At 40.4% G+C, this 26,513-nt stretch overlaps 2 protein-coding genes across 7 annotated transcripts in view; both read right to left on the bottom strand.

Annotated features, from left to right (window-relative positions):
- The window catches only part of LOC311300328 (uncharacterized protein), a 120,339-nt gene that overhangs the window by 31,026 nt on the left and 62,800 nt on the right, over positions 1-26,513 (bottom strand). The gene's annotated exons all lie outside the window — the stretch shown is intronic.
- LOC311300288 (protein NLRC3-like) overlaps positions 1-26,513 on the bottom strand; it is a 95,684-nt gene that overhangs the window by 28,714 nt on the left and 40,457 nt on the right. For 2 of the 6 annotated variants that reach the window (XM_084424501.1, XM_084424497.1), the window contains exons 1-5: positions 5,614-6,978; positions 4,765-4,836; positions 3,205-3,317; positions 2,958-3,074; positions 2,594-2,707 (exon numbers count right to left, since the gene is read on the bottom strand). The exons of 1 other annotated variant lie outside the window; for it this stretch is intronic. In XM_084424501.1, the coding sequence (XP_084280627.1) occupies positions 2,594-2,707; positions 2,958-3,074; positions 3,205-3,317; positions 4,765-4,821 (401 nt within the window). In that variant the 5' untranslated portion in view covers positions 4,822-4,836; positions 5,614-6,978. Of the gene's footprint in view, positions 1-2,593; positions 2,708-2,957; positions 3,075-3,204; positions 3,322-4,764; positions 4,840-5,613; positions 6,979-26,513 lie in introns of those variants that run through there. 3 more of the 6 variants (XM_084424499.1, XM_084424498.1, XM_084424500.1) reach the window with 3 other exon arrangements.

Raw genomic sequence — 26,513 nt, forward strand, 5'->3', positions numbered from 1 at the left:
CCCAGCTGTCTGTCATTCCTGAGGAAAGGTTCTTTCAGGTGTATGAAATTCAGAGGAGGCAGCAAACCACTGTAACTCCAGCCGCAGGGGGTAACAATTTACCAGCCATGCCAATGACCTCCTCAAACTCCCAGCCTCAGGATGAGCCTATTGTAGGCAGTCCCCCTGAGTCACCTGCAGAACCTGTTGGGACACCTCCTGAGATGATTGAAGGAAATGAGCCAGAGATTATGGATGAGCAAACTGCTACAGAGAAAGGTGTAACTTCACCGGGCGTGACAAATGTAATTCCAGCGGTTATTGAGTACGACAGTGATGTTTCTCCTGTTAGTCCAGAGGACCCTGGAAATGGAGAAGCTGTTGATGAAGTTCAGCAAACCGAGTTGCCTCAAGCACAAACCTCTGAGACAACTGAAAAAACAGAGAAAAGTGAAAATATTGAGGATGGAGAAACAGATGACCCTACACGCAAATCTGAGAGGTCACGGCGACCACCAGACCGTTTCCAGTACATTCAATTGGGGAAACCCTTAATATCCCTTGCACAGAGTATTTTAGAGAGCTTTAACCAAGCTTTTGACATTGTTGGGGGTAATGATAGTTTCCAAAGGGACCCTATATCCAAGCATGAAGGGACCCATGCAGAGTCAAGGGGGGAGGGTGTAACCCATATGAAACATAGGGCTACTAAAACCATATATGTTGTTTAGAGGTGTAGTTCTATGTTGTCCCACCAGAGAGCGCAATACACTTGTGCGTCATAAACAGACTGTATCAGGATTGGTAGAGAGTGCTACGCGCAGTTTTCATGTCTTGGTAGATCTCTTCCTGAAACGTCCTGAAATCGTGTGTAAGCTGTGAACAATTGCTGGTATGTAACGCAACATAATAGTGTGAAACTTTGATTATATACACGCATCTATACTGATAAGCTCCTTCATTAGTAGAGCATCAACTGTGAGCACGAGAGGAGCAGCCTCAGTCGGGTTGTTGCTGTTTGAAACTCCGGTGAGTTTAAACATTTATTTTGCTAGCCTGTTGTTAACCACAGTGAGCAGAAAAACCACTGTAAAGTTCAGATACTTAACATAAAAAAAACAATCAGGGTTATAAGACTGTTGTCTAATGTTTCAGTGTACTTTGGTGCATATTGTATCATTGTATTTATGCTCTCAAAAGATCGCTAGCTAATCGCTAACCGTTAATAATTAATGGCTAAGTGCCAAGCTAATAGTTTGTATTGTATTAAGGAGGATTTATAGCTTGGTGGAAGTATTTGAAACTAAAGTGCAATACATTCATTTTTGTTGGTATTAAAACATTTAGTTAATGGAGTTAAATACTAATGACACACTAATGATCTGTAGCCAACTACAGTGTTGATTTGGTTTATTACAATGTACATGTTAAATGTGTTAGCACTGATAATTAAATTCAATTCATGTTGAAAAAGCGTTAATATTAAGATGTGTGTTATCTTAAAAGCAGCTAAGGAAAAAGGATGTTACATATAAATGTGATGATAAATAATTAATTTGTCAATGCTAAGTACAAATTGTTGATATGTAGAAGTTCATGATATGTATTTAGCGCTAAAATACCAGTTGCCATTACATGTGGTAATTCATTTTGCGGTAAACAAGGTATGTCTTTAGCCATTGGTCATACGCTGTAAGAAATAAGTTAATGAGATCTCATGTTTGAAATGGAGAAATAGAACAGAATAACTTACTACTTTACACTGCTTGTGTAGGTTGGTTTTTTTGTTATTTTGAATACTACGAGAGAAATAGATGAATCAAAGATGGCGAGCCCAGCCCAGAGTGACGGTGGATGGTCGTGAGAACGGTGTGGCCAGCCGTGGGACCAGCCACCGAGGACGTCGGACTAGTTTCGTTCAGACAGGATACAGATAAGAATACACTTACACTATTAACTCTACCCGGGTAGTAGTAGTGGACTTTATACACCCACACAAAAGGACCAGGAACTGAACTCTGAACCCAATTTCATACTCCTCAACTTAAAGGAGCACTGAGCTGAAGTGTCAGCTCATACGGACAATTTCTTTTCTTTTATTATTGAAAGAGCTCTATTTTTGTTTTATTTTATTTTCATTCTTGGTGCATTACTGCAGTGTGTTCCTTGTTGTGTTCCCTGAGGCAATAAAACTGTCAACTGTTCAACTCAATAATAACTCTTTTGTGAGTCACTCAAGGCAGACCACACCCCGGACCTAGATAGATGTTAGTTGCCCTATTCTGGTATTGGTTAGCACTAGGGGGCGCTACATTTTATTTACTAATAAACTGAAAAAAGATTAGATTAAAAGATCAATCTTGGTAACTGATCTTCAGATTGTTCAAATGAAGAATGCAATGCATCAGAAAATCTATATTTCATGCTGATATTCAGACCAACAGCAAGACTGCATGAGTGTTATAGCACTTGTAACAATACTTTAATAAACAAGAAGTTAACTTGCGTTAAAAGTGTTGCTATTTACTATTTACTTTATCTGTTATTAATAATGGATAGTCTGGGTACAGTGAGTTACTATCAGGATGAGTCTCTCTAGACAGAAATACTGTACCTCATTTGAGTTGATGTTTGTCTCCTCTTAAATGTCATGTTGTCCATAGACTGGTCGCTCTTCATGGACACACAGCTGGACTCTGGTGCCTGTGATCTCTGCTGGGGGAATCCACTTCAATAGAATACAGACAAGAATATATACAGTTCATTTTACATGGATAGATTGGTCTCTATATGAGGTTTATCTACATTTATCCATCCATCTGTCTATTCAGGTCTTGCAGTCTCTACTAATGAGCTGATGAGCTGAAACAGGTGTTTTATATGAGGGAGACATAAGAAAATGTGTTGTGGTTGTGTTAGGGGTTTCAGAGAAGATCTGGGAAGAGCTGATCTAGTCTCTCTAGACAAAAATGTTGTACCTCAGACCAGTTGATGTGTGTTTTCCTTTAAAGTCCATTGGCTCTCCCATAGACACTTCACTCCTCATGGACACACAGCTGGACTCCGGTGGGTTTGATTTCTGTCTGCAGCTTTGGCTTCAATAGAACAGACAATTTAAAAATAACATATATGACATAATAGACAAGAATTCATATTGCTAATTTTACATGTAGATAAACGTTGTATAGACTATCCATCCATCCATCCATCTATCAAATTGTATACCTCAGATCTGTTGATGTGTGTTTTCCTTTAAAGTCCATTGGCTCTCCCATAGACACGTCACTCTTCATGGACACACAGCTGGACTCCGGTGAGATTGATCTTTCACCCTTAAACTGACTTTAACAGAATAGAGACAAGAATCAACTTGGCTGATTTAACATGAAAATAAATCCCACATGAGAAGATTGTCTATTAAAGTAACAGCATGTAGTTTTTCAACCTTCATAATATATTTCCAAGACCCTTGTGATGGTACATCGACTTACAATAGGTTGAATGACACGTCTGCCAGAGCCTGACGGGGTCTGTATCGCTTTTACTGGCACTATGTAACTTCGGGGTGCGGGTAGTAACCAGAGCTCAAAAAGAACTACAAAATTCGACTGCTTTACGGCATACGTCACTTCGCCCACCACTTCCTCAAATTCGGCCGTGACAGGCCAACCAGCGCGTTTGTTTTCGTCATGGCTGAAGCAGCAGCGAAACGTAAGAAGTCCAAGGTTTTGTCGGAGTAGAGTCGGAAGAGGAAAAGGGAGAGTGATAAACTGAAAGGCAGGACAAGGATCAATATTGGTCGAGCGTTTGCTCGCTGGCGTGAGCTTATCGTCAGACCGATGCTGACTTGGCCGTCATGCTGTTGAACTAGTAAGTAAATTGCTTGCATACTATCTTTAGTTTTTCTAATCTGTTGTCTGCCTGGCTACGTTACGGAAACTATCTGGTCCTCCATTTATCTTCATGAATCAGCTAACGTTAGTAGATGAGCGAATTATCAATCTGGTAGCTAGTAAACACTAACATGCTAGTTTTAGATGGTTAGGATGCTATCGCTATCATTCTCGTTCAGATTTGAGCATTGCAATCGACATGCAAATCGCAAATGTTTGAGTTAAAATGTTTAGTCTTCTAAACATGTATAAATTATGAAAGGAGGAAGATTAATAATATTATCATTGCCCATATGAAAAAAACCTGCATGCTTCATATACAGTAACAGCCCGTTCTCATCCCAAGTCGTCATATACTGACGCGTTCAAAATTTCTTCAATATCTGACGCACAAAGCATCCTTTAGCGTCCATATGAGACGCATAACCCTACCACAGACCTAAACCTACCCATAACCGAAGCGTCTCATATTGACGCTAAGGGTGCTTTGTGCGTCGGATATTGAAGAATGTTTGAAAGTGACGATTTGGGGATGAGAATGCGTTGACAGTAACCGTAAATCATTTTACGACAGCGGTAATGGACAATTCCGCTTCCAACCTGTAGGGCGACCGCAGAGGAAAAGTTCCATGTTGTTGCTTTAAGACAGTGTGTTGAAGAGTGATGAGACTGTCCAAGGATAATGTCATATATCATCTAGCTGTCTACTGTATCTGTGTGTCTTTGGACAGTGTTAAAAGACCCTGAGTGGCTCCAACTACTGTATATCCCGGACCAGAATATGATAGAGACAACAGATCACTATACCAATCCTGGCAAATACACACAACACCCTGTTATGTGCAGAAAATGAGTCTTCTATAACATTAAGATCATATGAAGATTGAAGTACCTGAATCCTGGAGAAGAATCTCCATGTCTGAATGTGTGTGTGTCGTCCATGATTCATTCAGTCTTCATGGAGCTGCTCGAGTAAGAGATCAGAAACACTCATTCATACACACTCAAACACAATACATTTCATTTTACATTTTCTTCAGTGTGTTCATGGAGATCAAACAAATCAGATTTATGATTTCTAATCATTAATTATTAGACATTATCAACATTTCATTACTGGTTTAATGTGATATTCAATCATGTAAATGAATGTTCAGAACTGGTATCATCTGAGTCAGCAGATTCTCTTCTTCAGTCAGATCTGTAGTGTTTGCACCAGTATTTCATCTGTGTGTTTAATACAGAAATATCTCGGCTGAACAGACTGGGAAGTTTGTAACACTAGAGTTTAATGTTCTTCCACTGAAGCAAATATTGTACAAATGGGACAGTTTACTAGCCTGACGTCGTCATACTCAGATTCTAGTCAGAATGTGAGTCTGATACTTCTCCATAGAGATTTGATTATGGGGCGTGTCTCAACCAAACCAGAAAAAAAAAAAAACTCTGCACTCAATTGGATAGACCTACAACCAATCAGAGCAACGGAGTAAATGACGCATGTTCTTCATTCATATTTTCAACCAACAAAATGTCGCGGCTCTCTGTTCCTCTTTTAAAATGAATGCGCTGTCGATATAACAGACGCGATGGCGGAATCTACACATGATGTTTCATAAACAAAGTTCGGGAGGAGCACGTACAAATAATCAATCCAATATCAACTTCTCATCAAACAATACCATGTCTAACGTTACCCTTTCTATCAGCATGAGGAAGCATATTCACTCTGTAAACTTACCTAACACTCCTTGACAGTCTTTCAGCATCCCTCCACCACCCCGAATCCTCACTCTTGTCTTGTTCTCTCACAACCAGGAATACGGGGGATCATGGCTACCGAGCCCACAGCCCTCTCCTCGGACAGCACGTCATATAGCCTACGCATTTATTCTATCGACTTATTTGTGTGAAATCTTATATACGCATTTATTCTATCTGACTTATTTGTAAATGTGAACTCGTGAAATCTCAATTCTCCAGCAGCAGTCGTCTTTGTTGTAAACTAATTCAAATCAAGCGCTCTTTGGTGACGTGGATGATTACGTTACCGTTGCTCATCTGTCAATCATCGTATAAAGCCCGCCCTGACAATTTGATTGGTCCGAACAATTTTTGTTCGGGCATAATAGCTCCTCAACGGAGCGAGTCCAGACCGAACTTCCCGACCAAAAAATGTTGTGGGCGGGGTTCGGGCTGGCACCCAGGCTAACAGTTTACTGTAAGCCCACATTTAATACATCTGTGAAACTGACTAACATACACAGATATTTGTTCAAGATCTTTTCCAACTATTTTAAAATAAAATGTTTCCTATTGGTTTTTATGTACACCAATAAATGTATTTATTGGTATTAAATGTTCAATAAAAATGACATTACATAAAGGGAGATTGTAAAAACAGCACTCTTTGTAATTGACATTCATTTACACAGAAAATGATATCAAAGTTTAAGAAACACAGCACAAAAAAAAAGTTAAAACAAACACTACAGATGTTAAAGAGAAAAGTGTTACAACACTGCGGTTTCTAGAAACTTTGGTTTTTAGTAATGAAAATTAGACCTAGCAGCTAGGCTGTCTATGTCCAATAATTGATCGATAAGTAAAAAAAAAAAAAAAAAAAAATGCATTAAAAATTTCGTGTGTAATGTAACGTTACTTTAATATTTCATCGTTACTTACGTTAGTGAGGAAGTTAAGTTAATTAGTTAAGTTAAAGTTCATTTTCATGCGCCACACCGGTACTCTTGCTCTGAATAAAGTTATTAAACACCTTGAGGCTCGAGTTTTCCATCAACAACACGTTAAATCAAACTTACATTATACAAACATCACTTTATACTTGGATGATCCGTTGTTCTTATTTAAAGATTCTTAAACCCGGGTGTAAAATGGCGCTTGTAACCAACCAACTAACTCACTCTCAGTAGTTGGCAATAAATTCACAGATCCGAACTTTCCGGGTCAATAACTCGTGAGCTAAACGTCGTTAATACACAAATAACACATATGTTTTAATCGTAGTAACGTAGACAAGCAGCTACAACATAATTTTCCTCGAAAAAGAGCTTTTATTCGCAGTAGACAAAATATTGACCTCTATGCGCAGGCTGAGAGACAGAGCTGAAGGGAGCGTCTGCAAAGTGCAAAACCTGAAAAGCGTTACTAGGAAAAGAGTCAATAACTTAAATGTCAAGCACTATAGTGTCACCAAATTCAGTTTACACACCACTGCTGTCCTGTTGGCTATACTACAACACTTTTTTTTGGAAAAAATAAAATTGAGGAAATATTGAAATATTACATATATGAAAAATATTCAATAACTGTATTGTTGCCAAATTCAGTTCACACATCACTGTTGTCCTGTTGGTTATGCAACAACACTTATTTTTTATTTTTTATTTTTTTATTTGGGGGGGGGGGGGGGGGGGATTTTAATTGTATATACAATTGTAAATGTATAATTTCTATGATTTTTATGAAAAATATTCAATAACTTCTCTGACAGTGAAGTTATTGACTCTTTTCGTAGTAACGCTTTTCGGGTTTTGCACTTTGCAGACGCTCCCTTCAGCTCTGTCTCTCAGACTGCGCATAGAGGCCAATGCATTTTGTCGTTCGGATCACTGTAGGCCCACTTTCACTTTCATTTTCGCAATACAATATGTTTGATCAGCGCGCTCAGTTTTTCTCCTCAGCAGAGCAAGAACTAATAGTCGAAGTTTATTCGGAATTTTAATGTTTAATCAAAACGCCAGGGAACACCTCAAAGTCTGCAAAAGCCAGGAGAGAGGGCTGGCAAAAAGTAGCAGACAATTTAAATCCGTTAGAAGTGGCCATGTTAGATGTTTTTATCACTTATTAGCCTATATATTTGTATTTTAATAATTGCATAATTACTTTGTTCATTGTAATGTCAGAGTGACCATACTAGAACATGGGAACAAATAAAAGTGAAGTACAAAAATATTCTACATAATGGTAATTTTTAGTTATATTATAGTCTCTTTTATAAAAGGCACTGGTAAATAAATGGTTGTCTGTTTATAAAAGCAACCAAGAAAAAGATCTTAGTAGCCTACACTGAAATAATTTTTGCTGCATTAAATTAAGGCTGTATAGTCATTTCAACTGTTAAATCTTGAGTAATGATGAATTGCTTTGACTTGTGAAAGTGAAAACTGATAAACTTATGTTAATGTAAAAATATTTTGCCATGAGTTATTGATCACATTTTTCCCGAGTGTAGTTCATTGTAATGACATTGTGTTTTCCTCTTTTGTGCACTTTTACATAATACACCATCACTTGTATCTGTTCCCAAGAAAGTGGAGCTGAAATATGTGCAGTAAGTGGACATTTTCTAACTTTCCAAAGGAAAGAAAGTATAAGACTTTGTAATGTCCATTTGTTTCCATTGCACTGGACAGTGAATAAACCCTCTCAGATAACTGTCATATGGAGGAACTAGCCTACCCGCAAGTGCATAAATAACTTTTACATAAATTACTTAATTTATACTCGTATGCTTTATGGCTGCAATATAAGTTGCAGGATTCCACATCTACAGATAGGCCTACAGAAGAGTCTGCACAGACAGAGGAGACATAGGCCTACAGGTGGGCAGTGTAGAGCCAACTTTTCCTTTTTATTTGTTGCATGAGGCATGTGTCTAATATCTCTTGTTGCAGACACTTGACCTCTGGCTTTTCTTTACAAAGGACAACTGAAATAAAACTCAAGGAACTAAGCATATTTGTCTTTTATGAAACATTTAATGAAAAGGTTTTTTTTTTTTTTTTTTTTTTTGCCAATGTTGTGTAATATGGCACATGCAACAATGTCACAGGCCCTGTCAGGTGTGCAACCCTCAGACTTCTCAGACACTGAAATCTTCCCTTTAGTTAGCCAAAGTTCATTTCATTGTGTGCCCTTGTCCTGGAGCTGCATTGTAACTGGTTTGGGTCAGGGAATGGGGTCATAAAACACCTGTCTGCAGGCAGGAACATGTCATAATCACCTATGAACAAATGCAGTTCTGTTAGGATCAGCATAAGTGTATGTAATACAGTGAGCATGATATTTAATTGTGGAACTTTCCTACCACTTTCAAATAATGTGCATAAATGTGAATCTCTGAACATTCTTCAGTCATGCACAGATCCTGGCCATTTTGATTTCACATTTGTAATATGGACTATTTTAGTCAAATGCCTTTTTTTATTTGATATAATCTGGAATATTAAGAATCACAATAGTAACTGGGCTGCACATTTACATTGTGAACCCCCTTTCGGTTCACATAATCCCCTTCATTGAGGACTTGATGGCAGCCTATAGTACCAATCACGTTAGTTAAAGGGATACTCCACTTTAAAATGAAAATTCTGTCATCATATACTCACCCTCATGTTGTTTCAAACCTGTATGAATTTCTTTCTTCTGCTGAACAGAAAGGAAGATATTTAGAAGAATGTCAGTAATCAGACAGTTTCTGGTCTCATTGACTTCCATAGTATATTTTTTCCTACTATTGAAGTCAATGAGACCAGAAACTGTCTGATTACCCAGGTGAAAAAAAAGTATACTAAAATACATTTGATTTAAGTGCACTTATTTTGTACTTAATATACTAAAAGCTTATTCTTAAGATAAACTTAAGATCATCTTAGTGTACTCAACTGTGCTATTTTGAGACACACTGAAGATGAACTAAAGTGTATTTTTAATATACTATTTCAGATTAAAAAAAAATGTATTTTGTTACCACTTTTAGTAAAACTGCCCAGGTGAAAAAAAAGTATATCCATCCATCCATCCATCTTCTACCGCTTATCCGGGGCCGGGTCGCGGGGGCAGCAGTCTAAGCAGGGATGCCCAGACTTCCCTCTCCCTAGACACTTCCTCCAGCTCTTCCGGGGGGACACCGAGGCGTTCCCAGGCCAGCCGGGAGACATAGTCTCTCCAGCGTGTCCTAGGTCTTCCCCGGGGTCTCCTCCCGGTGGGACATGCCCGGAACACCTTCCCGGGAAGGCGTCCAGGAGGCATCCGGAAAAGATGCCCGAGCCACCTCAACTGACCCCTCTCGATGTGGAGGAGCAGCGGCTCTACTCTGAGCTCCTCCCGAGTGACCGAGCTTCTCACCCTATCTCTAAGGGATCGCCCAGCCACCCTGCGGAGAAAGCTCATTTCGGCCGCTTGTATCCGGGATCTTGTCCTTTCGGTCATGACCCACAGCTCATGACCATAGGTGAGAGTAGGAACGTAGATTGACTGGTAAATCGAGAGCTTCGCCTTGCGGCTCAGCTCCTTTTTCACCACGACAGACCGGTACAGGGACCGCATTACTGCAGAAGCTGCACCGATCCGCCTGTCAATCTCCCGTTCCATCCTTCCCTCACTCGTGAACAAGACCCCAAGATACTTAAACTCCTCCACTTGAGGCAGGAGCTCTCCACCAACCTGAAGCGGGCAAACCATCCTTTTCCGACTGAGAACCATGGCCTCGGATTTGGAGGTGCTGATCAGGCGCGTCGTTAGACATGGGCATCCGGGGCTCCAGCCCCGGATGTTTTTTTTATAGCCCCGGATCTAAAAAAAAAAAGAATTTATGAATAATTATTATTATTTTTTTTATAATTTTGTATTTATTTAAAAAAATCGACCGGGTCTTTTAATCTATCCTTCGGAATCAATCATGTATTAAAGACGATTAAAATGTGTTCAAGCAGATCAAAGTTACTATGGTTACTCTCACACAGAGACGCACCACGTGAGCGATTTAGCTATCCAAGTTCATCTCCAGGATTTGTGCGCAACAGCAAACAATCTCACAGCAAAAAAAAAAAAAAAAATTTACGCAGTCAGCACCGCTGCACAGTCTTCTGTCAGACCAGATGTTGTCAGGCTATATGTCAGTAAAACTCAGAAAAACTAACTTACTGTCGTGTCAGCCGTTTGCTCGCGGCGCGCACTCTTCAATCACGCGCAAATGCGGCGCGCCCTGTATCACGCAAAATAAACTACTAGCATGTAACGTCGTGTTCTGTCGTCAGTTAAGTATTGAAATAACCAAAAAGGGAGATTAAAGCTGCGTCAAAACTCTATGTCGGGGCTTTTGTATTCCTTTGTAGGCTACATAACTGTTACACATTTTGGCGTAGCCCTACTCATTTTTCATTATTAATATTCTAATATTTTATCAATATTGCAAAGTCATCAAAACTGACTAAATATTTTGTGACCAAAAATGTGAAAAATAGGCCTATATATATATAAGGTCATCGAATGTGTTCGAATATTTCACCAGCATCAGTCTTTTCACAGTTTGTATCACTCCGCTTGTCTGTGTTTGCGCAACTTGCATCATTAAGCCAGTAGGTGGTGACAAGTGACTGTCTTTATGAGTGAACAATTGAAATTTAATTTAACTGATTTAATAGTGCCAAAAACATTGATTAACTCAAGAAAGAACCCAACTTTAATGCTAAAAAGTTTACATCTATGCAAAATAATCCTTGAAAGATTTCTCATTTAAGGCCATTCCTGTTTGGAATATGTGATTGTGTATTGTCAACTATAAGCAGAAACATTTTGCATTTCCATTTTCTAGTGTGGATCATTCATTTCAACATTTATCCTCATTCTCATGTTTAAGAATCTGTTATCTGCTTGACAAATAATTTATGTATACTTCCCACTGACATGCTTTTAAAGCTATTGTTATCAAAAAATGTTGGCCTTCAAACACCTTAAAATGCACATGTACTGTAGGTCCGAGAAATCCAAATTTTCTCGGGGGAGCATGCCCCCCAACCCCCCTAACTACCTCACATTTTAATGTGTGTGTCTGTGTGGTAATATGGGCTGGTGTGGCAACAGTGCCAGGATTGAATTTTTTAACCAGTCTGCCCCCCTGCATATATAGGCCTAAAATATACATTATTCTCTGTATCGAATCATGTTATCTTATTACTCACCCCAGCCCCTGATGTTTCAGGCTCAGCCCCTGATGTTTTTAAAACCTAGAAACGCCCCTGGTGCTGATCTTCATCCCAGCCGCTTCACACTCGGCTGCAAACCGTCCCAGTGCATGCTGGAGGTCCTGGCTTGATGAGGCCAACACGACAACATCATCCGCAAAGAGCAGAGATGAAATCATGTGGTCCCCAAACCTGACCCCCTCCGGCCCCTGGCTGCGCCTAGAAATTCTGTCCATAAAAATTATGAACAGAACCGGCGACAAAGGGCAGCCCTGCCGGAGTCCAACACGCACCGGGAACAAGTCTGACTTACTGCTGGCAATACGAACCAAGCTCCTGCTCCGGTCGTACAGGGACCGGATAGCCCTTAGCAAAAGGCCCCGGACCCCATACTCCCGGAGCACCCTCCACAGGCCGCCGTGAGGGACACAGTCGAATGCCTTCTCCAAATCCACAAAGTACATGTGGATTGGTTGGGCAAACTCCCATGAGCCCTCCAGCACCCTGTAGAGGGTATAGAGCTGGTCCAGTGTTCCACGACCGGGACGAAAACCACACTGTTCCTCCTGAATCCGAGGTTCTACTATCGGCCGGATTCTCCTCTCCAGTACCCTGGCATAGACTTTCCCAGGGAGGCTGAGAAGTGTGATCCCCCTATAGTTGGAGCACACCCTCCGATCCCCCTTCTTGAAAAGAGGGACCACCACCGCCAGTCCAAAGGTACTGTCCCCGACCGCCACGCGATGTTGCAGAGGCGTGTCAGCCAAGACAGCCCCACAACATCCAGAGACTTGAGGTACTCAGGGCGGATCTCATCCACCCCCGGTGCCTTGCCACCGAGGAGTTTCTTGACTACCTCGGTGACTTCAGCTTGAGTGATGGACGAGTCCGCCTCCGAGCCCTCAGCCTCTGCTTCCTCAATGGAAGATGTGACGGCGGGATTGAGGAGATCCTCGAAGTATTCCTTCCACCGTCCGGTGATATCCCCAGTCGAGGTCAACAGCTGCCCACCTCCACTGTAAACAGCGTTGGTAGGGCACTGCTTCCCCCTCCTGAGGCGCCGGACGGTTTGCCAGAATCTCTTCGAGGCCGACCGATAGTCCTTCTCCATGGCCTCACCGAACTCCTCCCAGGCCCGAGTTTCTGCCTCCACAACCACCCGGGCTGCAGTCCGCTTGGCCCGTCGGTACCCATCAGCTGCCTCAGGAGTCCCACAAGCCAGCCAGGCCCGATAGGACTCCTTCTTCAGCTTGACGGCATCCCTTACTTCCGGTGTCCACCACCGGGTTCGGGGATTGCCGCCTCGACAGGCACCGGAGACCTTACGGCCACAGCTCCGAGTGGCCGCGTTGACAATGGAGGTGGAGAACATGGTCCACTCGGACTCAATATCTCCAGACTCCCTCGGGATCTGGTCGAAGCTCTGCCGGAGGTGGGAGTTGAAGATCTCTCTGACAGGGGATTCGGCCAAACGTTCCCAACAGACCCTCACAGTACGTTTGGGTCTGCCGAGTCTGTCCAGCTTCCTCCCCCGCCATCGGATCCAACTCACCACCAGGTGGTGATCAGTTGACAGCTCCGCCCCTCTCTTCACCCGAGTGTCCAAGACATACGGCCGGAGGTCGGATGAAACGACCACAAAGTCGATCATCGACCTCCGGCCTAGGGTGTCCTGGTGCCATGTGCACTGATGGACACCCTTATGCTTGAACATGGTGTTCGTTATGGACAAGCTGTAACTAGCACAGAAGTCCAATAACAGAACACCACTCGGGTTCAGATCAGGGGGGCCGTTCCTCCCAATCACGCCCCTCCAGGTGTCACTGTCGCTGCCCACGTGGGCGTTGAAGTCCCCCAGTAGAACGACGGAGTCCCCAGTCGGAGCACTTTCCAGCACCCTTCCCAGAGACTCCAAGAAGGCCGGGTACTCTGCACTGCCGTTCGGCCCGTAAGCACAAACGACAGTGAGAGACCTATCCCCGACCCGAAGGCGTAGGGAAGCGACCCTCTCGTCCACCGGGGTGAACTCCAACACATGGCGGCTGAGCTGGGGGGCTATAAGCAAACCCACACCAGCCCGCCGCCTCTCACCATGGGCAACTCCAGAGTGGTGAAGAGTCCATCCTCTCTCGAGGAGTGTGGTTCCAGAGCCCAAGCCGTGCGTAGAGGTGATCCCAACTATCTCTAGTCGGAATCTCTGAACCTCACGCACAACCTCAGGCTCCTTCCCCGCCAGAGAGGTGACATTCCATGTCCCTAGAGCTAGATTCCACGTCCAGGGATCGGGTTGTCTAGGCCCCCGCCTTCGACTGCCACCCGATCCACTTAGCACCGGCCCCTTACGGTCCCTCCTGTAGGTGGTGGGTCCACGGGAGGGTGGCCCCACGTCGCTCCTTCGGGCTGAGCCCGGCCGGACCCCATGGGGGGAGGCCCGACCACCAGGCGCTCGCATACGAGCCCCAACCCCGGGCCTGGCTCCAGGGTGGGGCCCCGGCTGCGCCATACCGGGCGAAGTCACGGTCCTCATTTTTTTTGTCATCATAAGGGTTTTTGAACCGCTCTTAGTCTGACCCGTCGCCTAGGACCTGTTTGCCTTGGGAGACCCTCCCAGGGGCATATAGCCCCAGACAACATAGCTCCTAGGTTCATTCGGGTACTCAAACCCCTCCACCACGGTAAGGTGGCAGTTCAAGGAGAAAAAAAAAAGTATACTAAAATACATTTTATTTAAGTGCACTTAGTACACTTAATTAGTACACTTCCATAATGTACTTAAAGTGCTCTATTTTCGCGCACTTATTTTGTACTTAATATACTAAAAGCTTATCTTTAGCACTTCTTAAGATAAACTTAAGATCATCTTAGTGTACTCAACTGTGCTATTTTGAGACACACTGAAGATGAACTAAAATATGCTTTTAACATACTATTTCAGCTTTAATTTATTTTATTTTGTTACCCCTTTTAGTACAATTGAACCCATCTTTAATGCATTATAAATTATTTAAAATTTAAGAATATATAATATATACAAATCATATTTATGTATTGCTCACATATTTTTTTATATAGTAAATCATTTCAAATATGTTTTAACTATGTTAACAGTACCTTTATAAAACATAATTAAATATGTTAATGGTGTATTAAAACACACAGTAAAAAAAATATTTGTATAAAACACACACACTTTGAAAGCTAGTAAACTTTAATGTATTACCCAGTGTACATCAGTACAGCAGCATATGTAAACTGTAAAAAAAAAAATACATTAACATAAAATACAGTGATCTGCAGAGGTATTATAAACAACAACAAAAAAACTAACTTCAATAAACCTAACTAGTCAATAAAGTGCAGTCATTAATAGCTGCAAACAGTAACAGTACTGTTACTGATTGGTCTTTGAGTTTGCCTCATTGTTGCATTTCCTTCGAATCAGTGCTCGCACCTCAGACGTGTTGGAAATTGTTTGATCACAGTGTCTATGAAAGGGGAAAAAGATGAGTTTATTTTTATATTAAAGCAAAATTAACCTCTGTTAAAAGTAACTGTTCCCTATCAAAAGGGAACTTGCACTGCTTCAATGATGCTATTGGGGAACGATGTTCTCTAGGCCGGCCATTCCCAAACTGTGGTCCGCGGACCACTAGTGGTCCGTGAGGGTACTGCAGGTGGTCCGTGGAAAGGCAAAATAAAATATAAAATAGGGTAGTGCCGATGGACGATATCATCGTCCATCGTGATGGCTGACCGACATCACGATGGTGAGCCACCATCGTGATGCCACGCCCCCACCCTGTGAGACCAGCCCAGTGTCACGGCAGTTCGTGTTCGTGTGTACACCAGTGGTTGGGATATGGAAGGCATTTTCTGCCAAATTTAAATAAATAATTAAATGATTAAAATGAAAACGAAAACCAGATTAACGATTTCATTACAGAAATCTGTACGCAAAATATGTGACAAAATTGAGAATTAAAATGAAATGATTTCATTTTCACGGTGACAGTGCATCATCCCTGTCAAATTGAAAAATAAAATGCAATTGGTGATTTTACATTTCATTTTCACTACAGTCTCGAGGCAAGACTGCCAATATTAAAATGAAAAGCCAAACGTGAAAAAGAAACTACAAATACGGGTTTTACAAAGCTCTTTATTAATGCTCACGCAATAATAGTGACACAATTCAAATTCAAATGTAAATTTTCGTTTTCATTTTAATTCCTCTTTTATTTCACAGTTTTCATTTTCGTTTTCATTTTCAAAGACAACCTGCATGCAAATTCTATGTTAATGAGTGGGTGTGGCTTGTAACGGCGCTAGAGGCACGCCTTCTGTAAAGCGAAGTCACCGACGTCCCTGTTGCTGCATGAGTTGAATGTGTAAAACGAAATAATTTAAATGTGATTATATTGTAATCGAGACGACGAGATATGGCGAAATCTGTTAGTGAGCTTTTGCAGGAAGCTGCCGCAGCATTAGTGGAAACAACCAGCCTGACCAGCATACTTCAAACCCTCGGCGCACTGCAGTTTGCACTGAGTCGCGGGCATCTTCAGTTGCCAGAGAAACTGTTCAAACAAGTATCCGGTAGTAAGGCCATTATGATGTTAGACTAGATCATAATCGATGAGGTTCATTCATGTATTAGGCTGTTTTGGAAATTCAACTATTTGGGTGTACAAAAGTCTTAGTAACACAATTTCTACAACAATTATAGCCAGACGGCCTGCATTTACAGTAGGCTAGATATATATTATAGCATTTTCCTTCGGGTCAGTCCTATATTCATAATAAAAAATCCGTTTGAATGTCCGCTGTGATATTTTGTACTTTTAACAGTTAAGGGGTTGTCCGTGCCTATTCATGTCAGTTGCGTCTTTCTTCTCCGTGATCACAAGTTTGAGTCATTTCAAAAGTCTTCTCTACTGACTGACTCACTCATTAAGACAGTCTTTGTCTCCATCTAATGGAGAAATAATGTAAGTTCTCCTGTTGCTTTATGGTCAGGGACTATTTTTTTTTCCAGCGGAAGGAATTGGCTTTTAGTGATTTTACTTCATGAAAGTTGCATAGATAGGCTACATATTTTTCGGGTTTAATATTTGTATTGTGTGGTAACCGTTTTATAAAAGCAATAAGGTACTCTAGGCTAGTGCTGAAGGGCGTTGTTAGGCATGACGCGAATTGGCCGAGGTCCTCGGTTAAAGCTAGTGATCAAGACTTGACTTGACTAACAGTTTCTCTGGCAACTGAAGATGCCCGCGACTCAGTGCGAACTGCAGTGCGCCGAGGGTTTGAAGTATGCTGGTCAGGCTGGTTGTTTCCACTAATGCTGCGGCAGCTTCCTGCAAAAGCTCACTAACAGATTTCGCCATATCTCGTCGTCTCGATTACAATATAATCACATTTAAATTATTTCGTTTCACACATTCAACTCATGCAGCAACAGGGACGTCGGTGACTTCGCTTTACAAAAGGCGTGCCTCTAGCGCCGTTACAAGCCACACCCACTAATTAACATAGAATTTGCATGCAGGTTGTCTTTGAAAATGAAAATGAAAATGAAAACTGTGAAATAAAAGAGGAATTAAAATGAAAACGAAAATTTACATTTGAATTTGAATTGTGTCACTATTATTGCGTGAGCATTAATAAAGAGCTTTGTAAAAACTGTATTTGTAGTTTCTTTTTCACGTTGCTTTTCATTTTAATTTTGGCAGTCTTGCCTCGAGACTGTAGTGAAAATGAAATGTAAAATCACCAATTGCATTTTATTTTTCAATTTGACAGGGATGATGCACTGTCACCGTGAAAATGAAATCATTTCATTTTAATTCTCAATTTTGTCACATATTTTGCGTACAGATTTCTGTAATGAAATCGTTAATCTGGTTTTCATTTTCATTTTAATCATTTAATTTATTTATTTAAATTTGGCAGAAAATGCCTTCCATAGTTGGGAACTGGCAAGGTCTCTCACCCTTTACCAACAAACGATAAAAAAATTAAGACGTGCGTGTTCAGTGCTGCTAACCGCTTACGTTTCTGTGGTAACCTAACAGTTACAGCTCCTGCACTGGGATTCAAGCAGCTGCAGCTTGTTTAAGGTGATGGCGAAAATCATTTTAGAACAGCAGCGAAAATGTAAAAGTAGGCTATATAAACTTTAATATATCCTTTTATTGAAACGGGTGCTTTGCTGTTCAAAGAGACATTTCGAAACATTTCACCGGCTGGCCTCTGGTACTTTCACTTTTGCCGCAGAGACCCTTTATGTCCTATAAATGTGTTGTATTGTTGATAATCCGCGCAGATTTCAGTTGATGATTCTGTTTAAAGTTATTAATAATAAAACATGAATGAATGAGAAAGAAAAGAGCAGGATGTGCTTTATATTGAAAATAAATATTAAAAGCGTGATAAGTCGCGAAAGAGAACTGAATTCTACTGACAGGATGCTGTGCGCGCGCTCCGCAACACGGACAAGCAGCCGAGCTTTGTCTTCGGTTGCGTGCCTAAACGGCCAAATAAACATAGAAATATTTCAAAATGCCAAGCCGAGTATTCCCGTAAACACAGTAGCAGTAGCTACTCTCTCTCTCTCTCTCTCTCTCTCTCTCTCTCTCTCTCTCTCTCTCTCTCTCTCTCTTCGTGATGGTCAGCACGATTCCGTAGCCAAAAATCGCCAAAGGTTTTGAAATGTTCACTATATCCAAGTGTTCTTATTACTGTATAGATTTCATACTCCATTGCTATAGAAATAAGCCTGTTGTTCAAATGAACCTGAAATGCCCTCGGGCGCTTGAGTAACGTTAAATAAATAAATAAAATATGTGGCAGCCGTTGTGTGCAGTAAACTTTATTTTAACAAGCCTGTTGTACTACCAGTTATAGTTTTAGTGCTAGTAAGCCTATTTAGAGGTGCGGGTTAATTCAGGTAGGACTGTGTGTAGACATATTTTATTATGTGTATTATGAGGTGGTCCGCGAAAATTCTTGATTACAAATAGTGGTCCACACACACAAAAAGTTTGAAAACCCCTGCTCTAGGCACCTCTTTAATTCTTCTGAGTCGCACTAGTAGTGTCATAGGCTGTCGCCAGTCAAATTCTATTGCCGTGATTGTACAGCTTTTCAAACACCGGTTCACATGGAGGGTATTCCTCATAGCTTATTACAACACAGTATGATGTTTTGACATTTCCCTATGTTGTACATACAAGGTGAAAAAGACATACTGTTAAATGTATTATAAATGCATTCAAGTATATTTGTTTTGTACTAAAAACATACTTAAGTACATATTTATTACATTTAATAGTAAGTCTTTTTCACCTGGTAAAAATGGAATTCTTTAACATGGCATGTAATGCTTAGTTCATATATTTTAACAGTAGACATTTAATATAAAATGTTAATGTAATTCAGAAAAGGAGTTAATAAAATAGCTCTTGAACAACTGTGAAGTCTACATGGTATGTCACTGTATCACAGGAAAAAAAGGGCAATTTAGGCTAACTGTTTAACTGAAAAAGTATACCCAGCCAACAAGAAGAATAATTATAATGTACAACAAATGCTAATCTTGTTTTAGTCAGCCCCCTTTGACTTTGAGAGCAAAAAAAAAGAAAAAAGTTATGTACAGAAACACATAACGTTACACTCTTCAAAGAGTTAAGGAAATTAGAAGTAGTGCAAAATATTGTAAGCCAGGACAAGTGGCTTGCACCTGTCCCAAAAAAAAAAAAAAAAATTAAATAAACAGATTTTTACATGAATGAACACAAATTAGGCTAGACTAGGAAACTAGGAAAAAATGTTGGAAAAAACTAGGACAAAAACTAAACAGTGAGCTATTTATTTATGCAAACAGCAACTAAAACTTACCAGTAACTTCTGATAGCAGTATCTTCATCTCTTCGAGATTCGACTTGAAAAGCTTGGCTCTGATTGGTCAAACTGAATGTAGCTGAACTGAAAAAGACGTGCTGTTACACAGAGTCAAAAATACGACTAGCAAAGTAAATGTAAATGTAATACAAATCTTACCTAGAATCACAACATAATGAGGTTCCAAATGTCACACGTCATGCAAACTTGAAGATGGGGGAAAAAATAAAAACAACACTAACAGTTACGTTTTCTATTAACGTTAGAAAAAAAAAACTAAATACTGTCATGATCACTCATTAAGTAGCCTAGTTGCAAAACATTTAAGAATTCCGTTAATCTTAGAAAGAAAAACTGAGATATCGTAGGCTAATGAAACCTGAGAGATTTAACTCCCTCTGATGAACGATTCACCAAAACCGTTCACGTTTGAAAAAGTTAATCGCAAAAAACATCACCTAATCCATATGAATCGCGTGGTTTCCTCCAAGTCCTCTAAAGAAACACGATCGCTCCAGTTTAAATTTATGCCGCGTTCCAGGCAACCTGTAACCCGTGTTTTGGGTCGTAACTGGGAGTACATCGATCTAGTACGAGTTCACGGGTGGGAAGTCACGGGTTTGACTGCCGTTCCAGTGCACCTTCACGGGTATAAGGTTGGAAAAACACGGGTTACAGGTCGCCTGGAACGCTACAACGTCGTGAGTCGTGGTTTGAAGTCGTGATTTATGTGCTCAAAAACCTGCCTGGAACGCAGCATTAGAGTACTACGGAGCCGGGGAAGTCACCTGTAAAAAAAAAAAAAAAAAATCCGTGGCGACGGTTTTGCAATCCGTCCGCTCAGTTTATAAACCGTACTCACGAATTCTCAAACTGTTCCCTCGGTTTAACAAATCGTGCCCACGGATTAATAAACCGTACCCACGAGTTTCTAATCCGCGCTCTCAGATTTGTAAACCGTGCCTTCAGTTTTTGCAATCTGTACCCACAAATTCATAAACCATGCCCACGCTTTCGCAATCCGTTCCCACGGGTTTGTAAACTGTACTCACGGATTTGTGGCTCACTCTCATTTTAGAAGAACACGTTGTTAACGAATCTTCGTAGTACGGAAACATTTCTTAATTTCAGTGTTTCATGATGATCTCTGTCAACCATTGAACAAGTGTCTGTGGGGTTTAGCTGATCTCTCATCAGTTTTATACATTAGTATACATTTTATTTAGACATTACTAAAATTAGAAGGAATAATAGTAGGCTAGTTAATAGTTTTTTTTTTATTTAGTTGAGCCATCCAACAAAACAAGTCCTAAAAATTGATAAAATAACCCATATTATATTAGTTAATTGCATTTGATAGATTTTACCTTTAATAAAACATTTGCTATGTGTTTGTAAAAGCTGTTTTTCTGCACGTTTGGTTTGTGTCGCAGTTTCACTGTGCGACCAGCAGGAGTCGCCAGCGGGTGGCGCTTCGAAACAGTGAATCATTTTGCGAAGCTTTGAAAAGCTTATTTTCTCCATGGACCATGATTGTCTACTATATACATTGTTTAAAAAAAGTTATATTAAATATTACAGATATTGAAACAATAAATTATAACACATAGGCTATCTTTTAAATCTATTCGCAACATATCTATAAAATCAAAAATTTTGGATCAAATCTTCTTTATCTTTCATATTTACTATTTACTATTTTCTGAAAATATCATATATCTAATTCACATTGTGTTTACCTATTTTTAACAGTGTTCAAATTGTCGTTGTGTGCTGATCTCCACAAAAATACCCTCATAAGCCCCATCATATTTATTCTGTAGTGTTTCTCCTCTGTATTAGTCTCTGCTCTGCTGTGAGTCTCTGCACTGTAAACTGGTTAAAGACGAGCTTGAGTCTGAACAGATTATTGATATATATCCACCGTAATGCTAACAATAATGCAAATATTCTCCCATATATACCGACAATCCTTCATTAATCCTTTATCAGACTCTGGTATTCTGGAACAATAACTGATACTCTGATTCTATCAGCTCAATTCTTTGATGCATCTGTAAATATCTGAATATAATAACCATGGTAATTATTATCAATGTATTCTTGTATGATACGTGAGTTAAACACAGACGCCATATCCTTGTCTTTCTTTTCTAGTATTGTGAGATTTATTGTTTCGTCAGGAAGTGTGTGTGTGTGTGTGTGTGTGTGTGTGTGTGTGTGTGTGTGTGTACCTACTAACTATATTTTGGTATTAAATTTGTACCCAGAAGTGACCAAAACCTGACAACATCTCAAAAAAATTATTTCTATGTATTGTATATTACAGAAGTCTTTCGGATCTCAAGGACCTGGAGGAGAGCTGACCGGATATTGACCATTTATAGATATCTTACACAACAGTATATCTGATACTTATGGTGTAATTTATGTTCTTATTGGATGAGATCTAGCTTCCCGGCGCTGGTCTTTCTATTCTTTTCTTTTATTCATTCATTACGCCCAATAAAAGGACGGAGACAAGGCACTTTTGTGTTGGAATTCTTTATTTCTAACAGTTATACTTAGGGAAATGACCGTTAAGGGGTTTTATGCAACACTTAACGCTTTTTAAGGGATTACTTAAGTGAAAAAACAGCATTTAAGTGAAATTCTAAGTGTTTATGACGTTTCACTTAAAGAAACCCTTAAGTAACACTTAAGGATTTTTTCTGCAAAAAAAAAAAAAAAAAATTACACTTAATGTCGTTTATGCAACCGGGCACTGGATCTGGAAGGGAACCTAAAGAAATTAATACAAACTATTAGTCTTGAACACATTAAGTTGTAGCTGAGTACACGTGTACACACACAGTGTTGTGTATTACCTGTGTAAGCCCTGTATAGACTTGATCCCAGTCTTCCCAACTGACTTTGGCTTCAGGACAACAAGTTCACTCACTGCCTCTGGATGGACTCCCTTAGTATAAAACAAACAAATGCAGTGTTAACGTATTCTGGAAACACTTTATAATAAGGTTATATACATTGACATTAGTTTATGCATTTAGTCAATATGAAATAATAATGAGAAATAACAGTTAACAGATTGTATTAATCTTGGGTGATGTTCATTTATACCTTTGTTACTTAATCTGTGCATTATTAGTCCATAATGCTTTGATGTTAACATGTATTTACTGGTTTGTTTGAGTTGATACCAGGGCCGGCCCGCGGCATAGGCGGTATAGGCAAATGCTAAGGGCGCCACTCATCCATAGGGGCGCCAGAATGAGTGAACGAGTGAATTTTTTTTTTTTTTTTTTACATATTTTTTTTTATAATAGGCTACTATTTTAAAACCATTAATTCGAAATACTACCAAATAAAGCAAAAAAAGAAAAGAAAAAGAAAAAGTCCGGCTCTTCAATCTTCCCCCGCCCATAGAGGTCTGCTACCCGACCCGAGCCCGACGGGTCCCGAAAAATGTGCGGGTTTCGGGTCGGGTTCGGGTTAATGTTTATTGACCAGCCTCGGGTTCGGGTCGGGTTCGGGTTTGTAACTAAGAAAAACTAAATAGGCTATATATAGTTTGCGTGTCGTGTGCTTTGCCTGCTTGCTGTGTTGTGGTGACCGGCACACGAGAGAGAGAAAGTTGCGTGAGCAGATGTGCAATGTGTGCAATGCATAGGCTACACAGACCACAGACAGGCTCTCTCTCTCAAATTTGATATATATACATACCGTATTTTCCGCACTATAAGGCACACCGGATTATAAGGCGCACCTTCAATGAATGGCCTCTTTTAGAACTGTTTTCATATAGGGCGCACCGGATTATAAGGCGCATAGAATAGAAGATACTGCAGTCAAACGTTTGACTGGGTTTGCGTTATGCAGTGGTCACCAACCTTTTCAAGCCTAAGATCACATCCAAAGTCCAAATGTAAACCAAGATCTACTACTTGCAAAAAATTATGAAAAAACAAGTGGCTGAGCTGTAAAACCTTGTTTATACTCGACGCGTCCGCATGAGCGCGAAGGTAATAAAAAAGTAATATCCGTCTGCTCGGGCAGATTCGGCTCATAGTCGTGCATCTTCGGATTCGGAGGCGCGCGCGCGGCAAAATTACGTCATTGTAACAGCGCGCGCGCCTCCGCATCCGAAGATGCACGACTTTGAGCCGAATCTGCCCGAGCAGACGGATATTAGTACATCTCATCACACCGGCACCCAGTTAAATCAGTTGTATGGTCTGGTGTTCAGTCTAAAACAAAACAGTTGCGTCAAGTAGCCTATAAATGCCTCGTCTGTTTGGGGAGGTGCGCGCGCAGTCAGCTGAGGCTCGCGCTCCGGTGCCAGGCGAAAGTATAAACAAGGTTTAAGTCAGCGGTTGTTTCACAGACAGATCCATATATAAGGTATTGCTGTTGTTCATTTAATTTGTTTAAAAATTCACATTTCATCCAGAGCGGTTTCTTCTCGCTAATATTTTGGGATTCACCTGCACGCCAAAGAAAATAAATTCTGTCAGCTGCCTACCGAGTTTGAATTTGATATAAAATGGTATTTATTTGCTGTGAGAAATAGAGTGGACCTCGGGTTCGGGTCGGGTTCGGGCTTAACATGTAAATGTAATTGTCGGGTCGGGTCGGGTCGGGTTAAATGATCGCGGGTACGGGCCGGGTTCGGGCTTCAGTTTAAAGCCCGTGCAGACCTCTACCCGCCCATCGAGTGCTTGAAGTGCGTCAGAAACAGAGCGCGCGCGCGATCAGTTGTTGGTAATTTGTTGTGTAGCCTGCGCGACGCCGCATCCAATGTAGACAGCACTGCTTTTGTAAACACACAGCTCGTAGAAACCTGGTAGAAACGGGCCTGGCAGCTCGCGCCAGTTCTAGACACGGTGAAAGTTTCCTGATTGTGACGGAAGGCCGAATTTACATGACACATTATAAATGAGCATAGTCTGCGATAGATACAGTGCCAAAAAGAAGAGAAGAGGATAAAGACAGAGGTAAAGTGATGTAGTGAATGAACAATTTATTGCATAGGAGTAAGATACTATAATTTCATGGCAGTTATTTTTACCTTAAACTTAATGTTAGCAGTTGTTCTGAGTTCTGAGTCCCCAGACTGTGATTTTGTAACAATCATGTCAGTTTTAAGACGCATTTTTTATTATCACTTTTTTATTAATGTTTTACTCTACAGTTGTGCAGTTTTGGGGGGATACAGTACAGGTCAAAAGTTTGGAAACATTACTATTTTTAATGTTTTTGAAAGAAGTTTCTTCTGCTCATCAAGCCTGCATTTATTTGATCAAAAATACAGAAAAAAATGTAATATTGTGATATATTATTACAATTTAAAATAATTTGTTTTCAATTTATTGCACTTTAAATTATCATTTATTTCTGTGATGCAAAGCTGAATTTTCAGCATCATTACTCCATTCTTCAGTGTCACATGTGACATCCGGTCTATCACATGATCCTTTAGAAATCCTTCTAATATGATGATTTATTATGAGTGTTGGAAACAGTTCTGCTGTAATGTGTGTGTGTGTGTGTGTGTGTGTGTATATATATATATATATATATATATATATATATATATATATATGCTAAATCATGAACACAATGACAGGGTGAAATGGGCTGTGATGCATGGGGCGCCAGGTAAAATCTTGCCTAGGGCAGCAAATTGGTCAGGGCCGGCCCTGGTTGATACTATAGTGTTCTTACCAAATGCAGAAAAGAAAGAATACATGCCTGTGTTCTTGGACGATGCCGTCTCTGTGGCTCACTCGTGCAGGACAGTGGTGGTGGGACAGACTGTAAATTCAGCTGCACATAGTGGGCCATCTGATACACAAGTGCTGTCCGATGGTTGCACAACCCTTTACCAGCTGCACACACAGGCAGAAATACAAACAACCTCTTCTGTCTCCAATGACACCTGTTTGAGAAGATAATAGTTTAGCTAATGAATTGTAATGTTATGCTGTGAGCTACATTAAAGGGATAGTTCACTTCAAAATGTAAATTAACACCGAAAAAGTTTCTGTTGTCCTCATAGTATTTGTTGCCATATTTGTCAACACCCACTAAGGCTCCTGTCTTGATATCATTTACCCTGAGAAAGACATTTCAATTATGTCTTAATTCCCATTGACTTCCATAATAGGAAAGAAACAATACTATGGAAGTCAATGGGACCAGTAAACTGTCTGGTTCTTGACATTCTTCAAAATATCTTCCTTTGTGTTCAGCAGAAGAAAGAAATTCATACAGGTTTGAGACAACTTTAGGGTGAGTATATGATGACAGAATTTTCATTTTGAAGTGAACTATCCCTTTAAGTGCTGTTAAAGCTGCAAACAGCAGCAAAAGCCAGAAATACAGCTCTAGTCTGTAACCGCAGAAGCAATGAAAGAGACATCACTAAAAACCAACAAAGAAAACCTTAAGATAGGTGAAACTAAAATAAAGGGAAATAAAAATCTGCAACCGCAGTATCTTGATATCAGAACGATCTGACTAACTCATATAAGCATATTACATATAACCTCAAGAGTGTGGGGAGGTTTTCCTCATAGACCGATAACACCTAGCTCTTATTACCACGTTGCGATCAACAACATTAGAGACTGGACACATAAAAATGGTTAGCAATTAGCATTCATAATGTTGCAAGTGCTAGCGCCAGATAGTTGTCAACTTACCTTGATAATTGTGAATAAATTCCTCAATGAAGAATTTATAGCCCTTGCTC

Source organism: Rutilus rutilus (genome assembly GCF_951802725.1).
Source record: "Rutilus rutilus genome assembly, chromosome: 11".
NCBI classification, from domain to species: Eukaryota; Metazoa; Chordata; class Actinopteri; order Cypriniformes; family Leuciscidae; genus Rutilus; species Rutilus rutilus.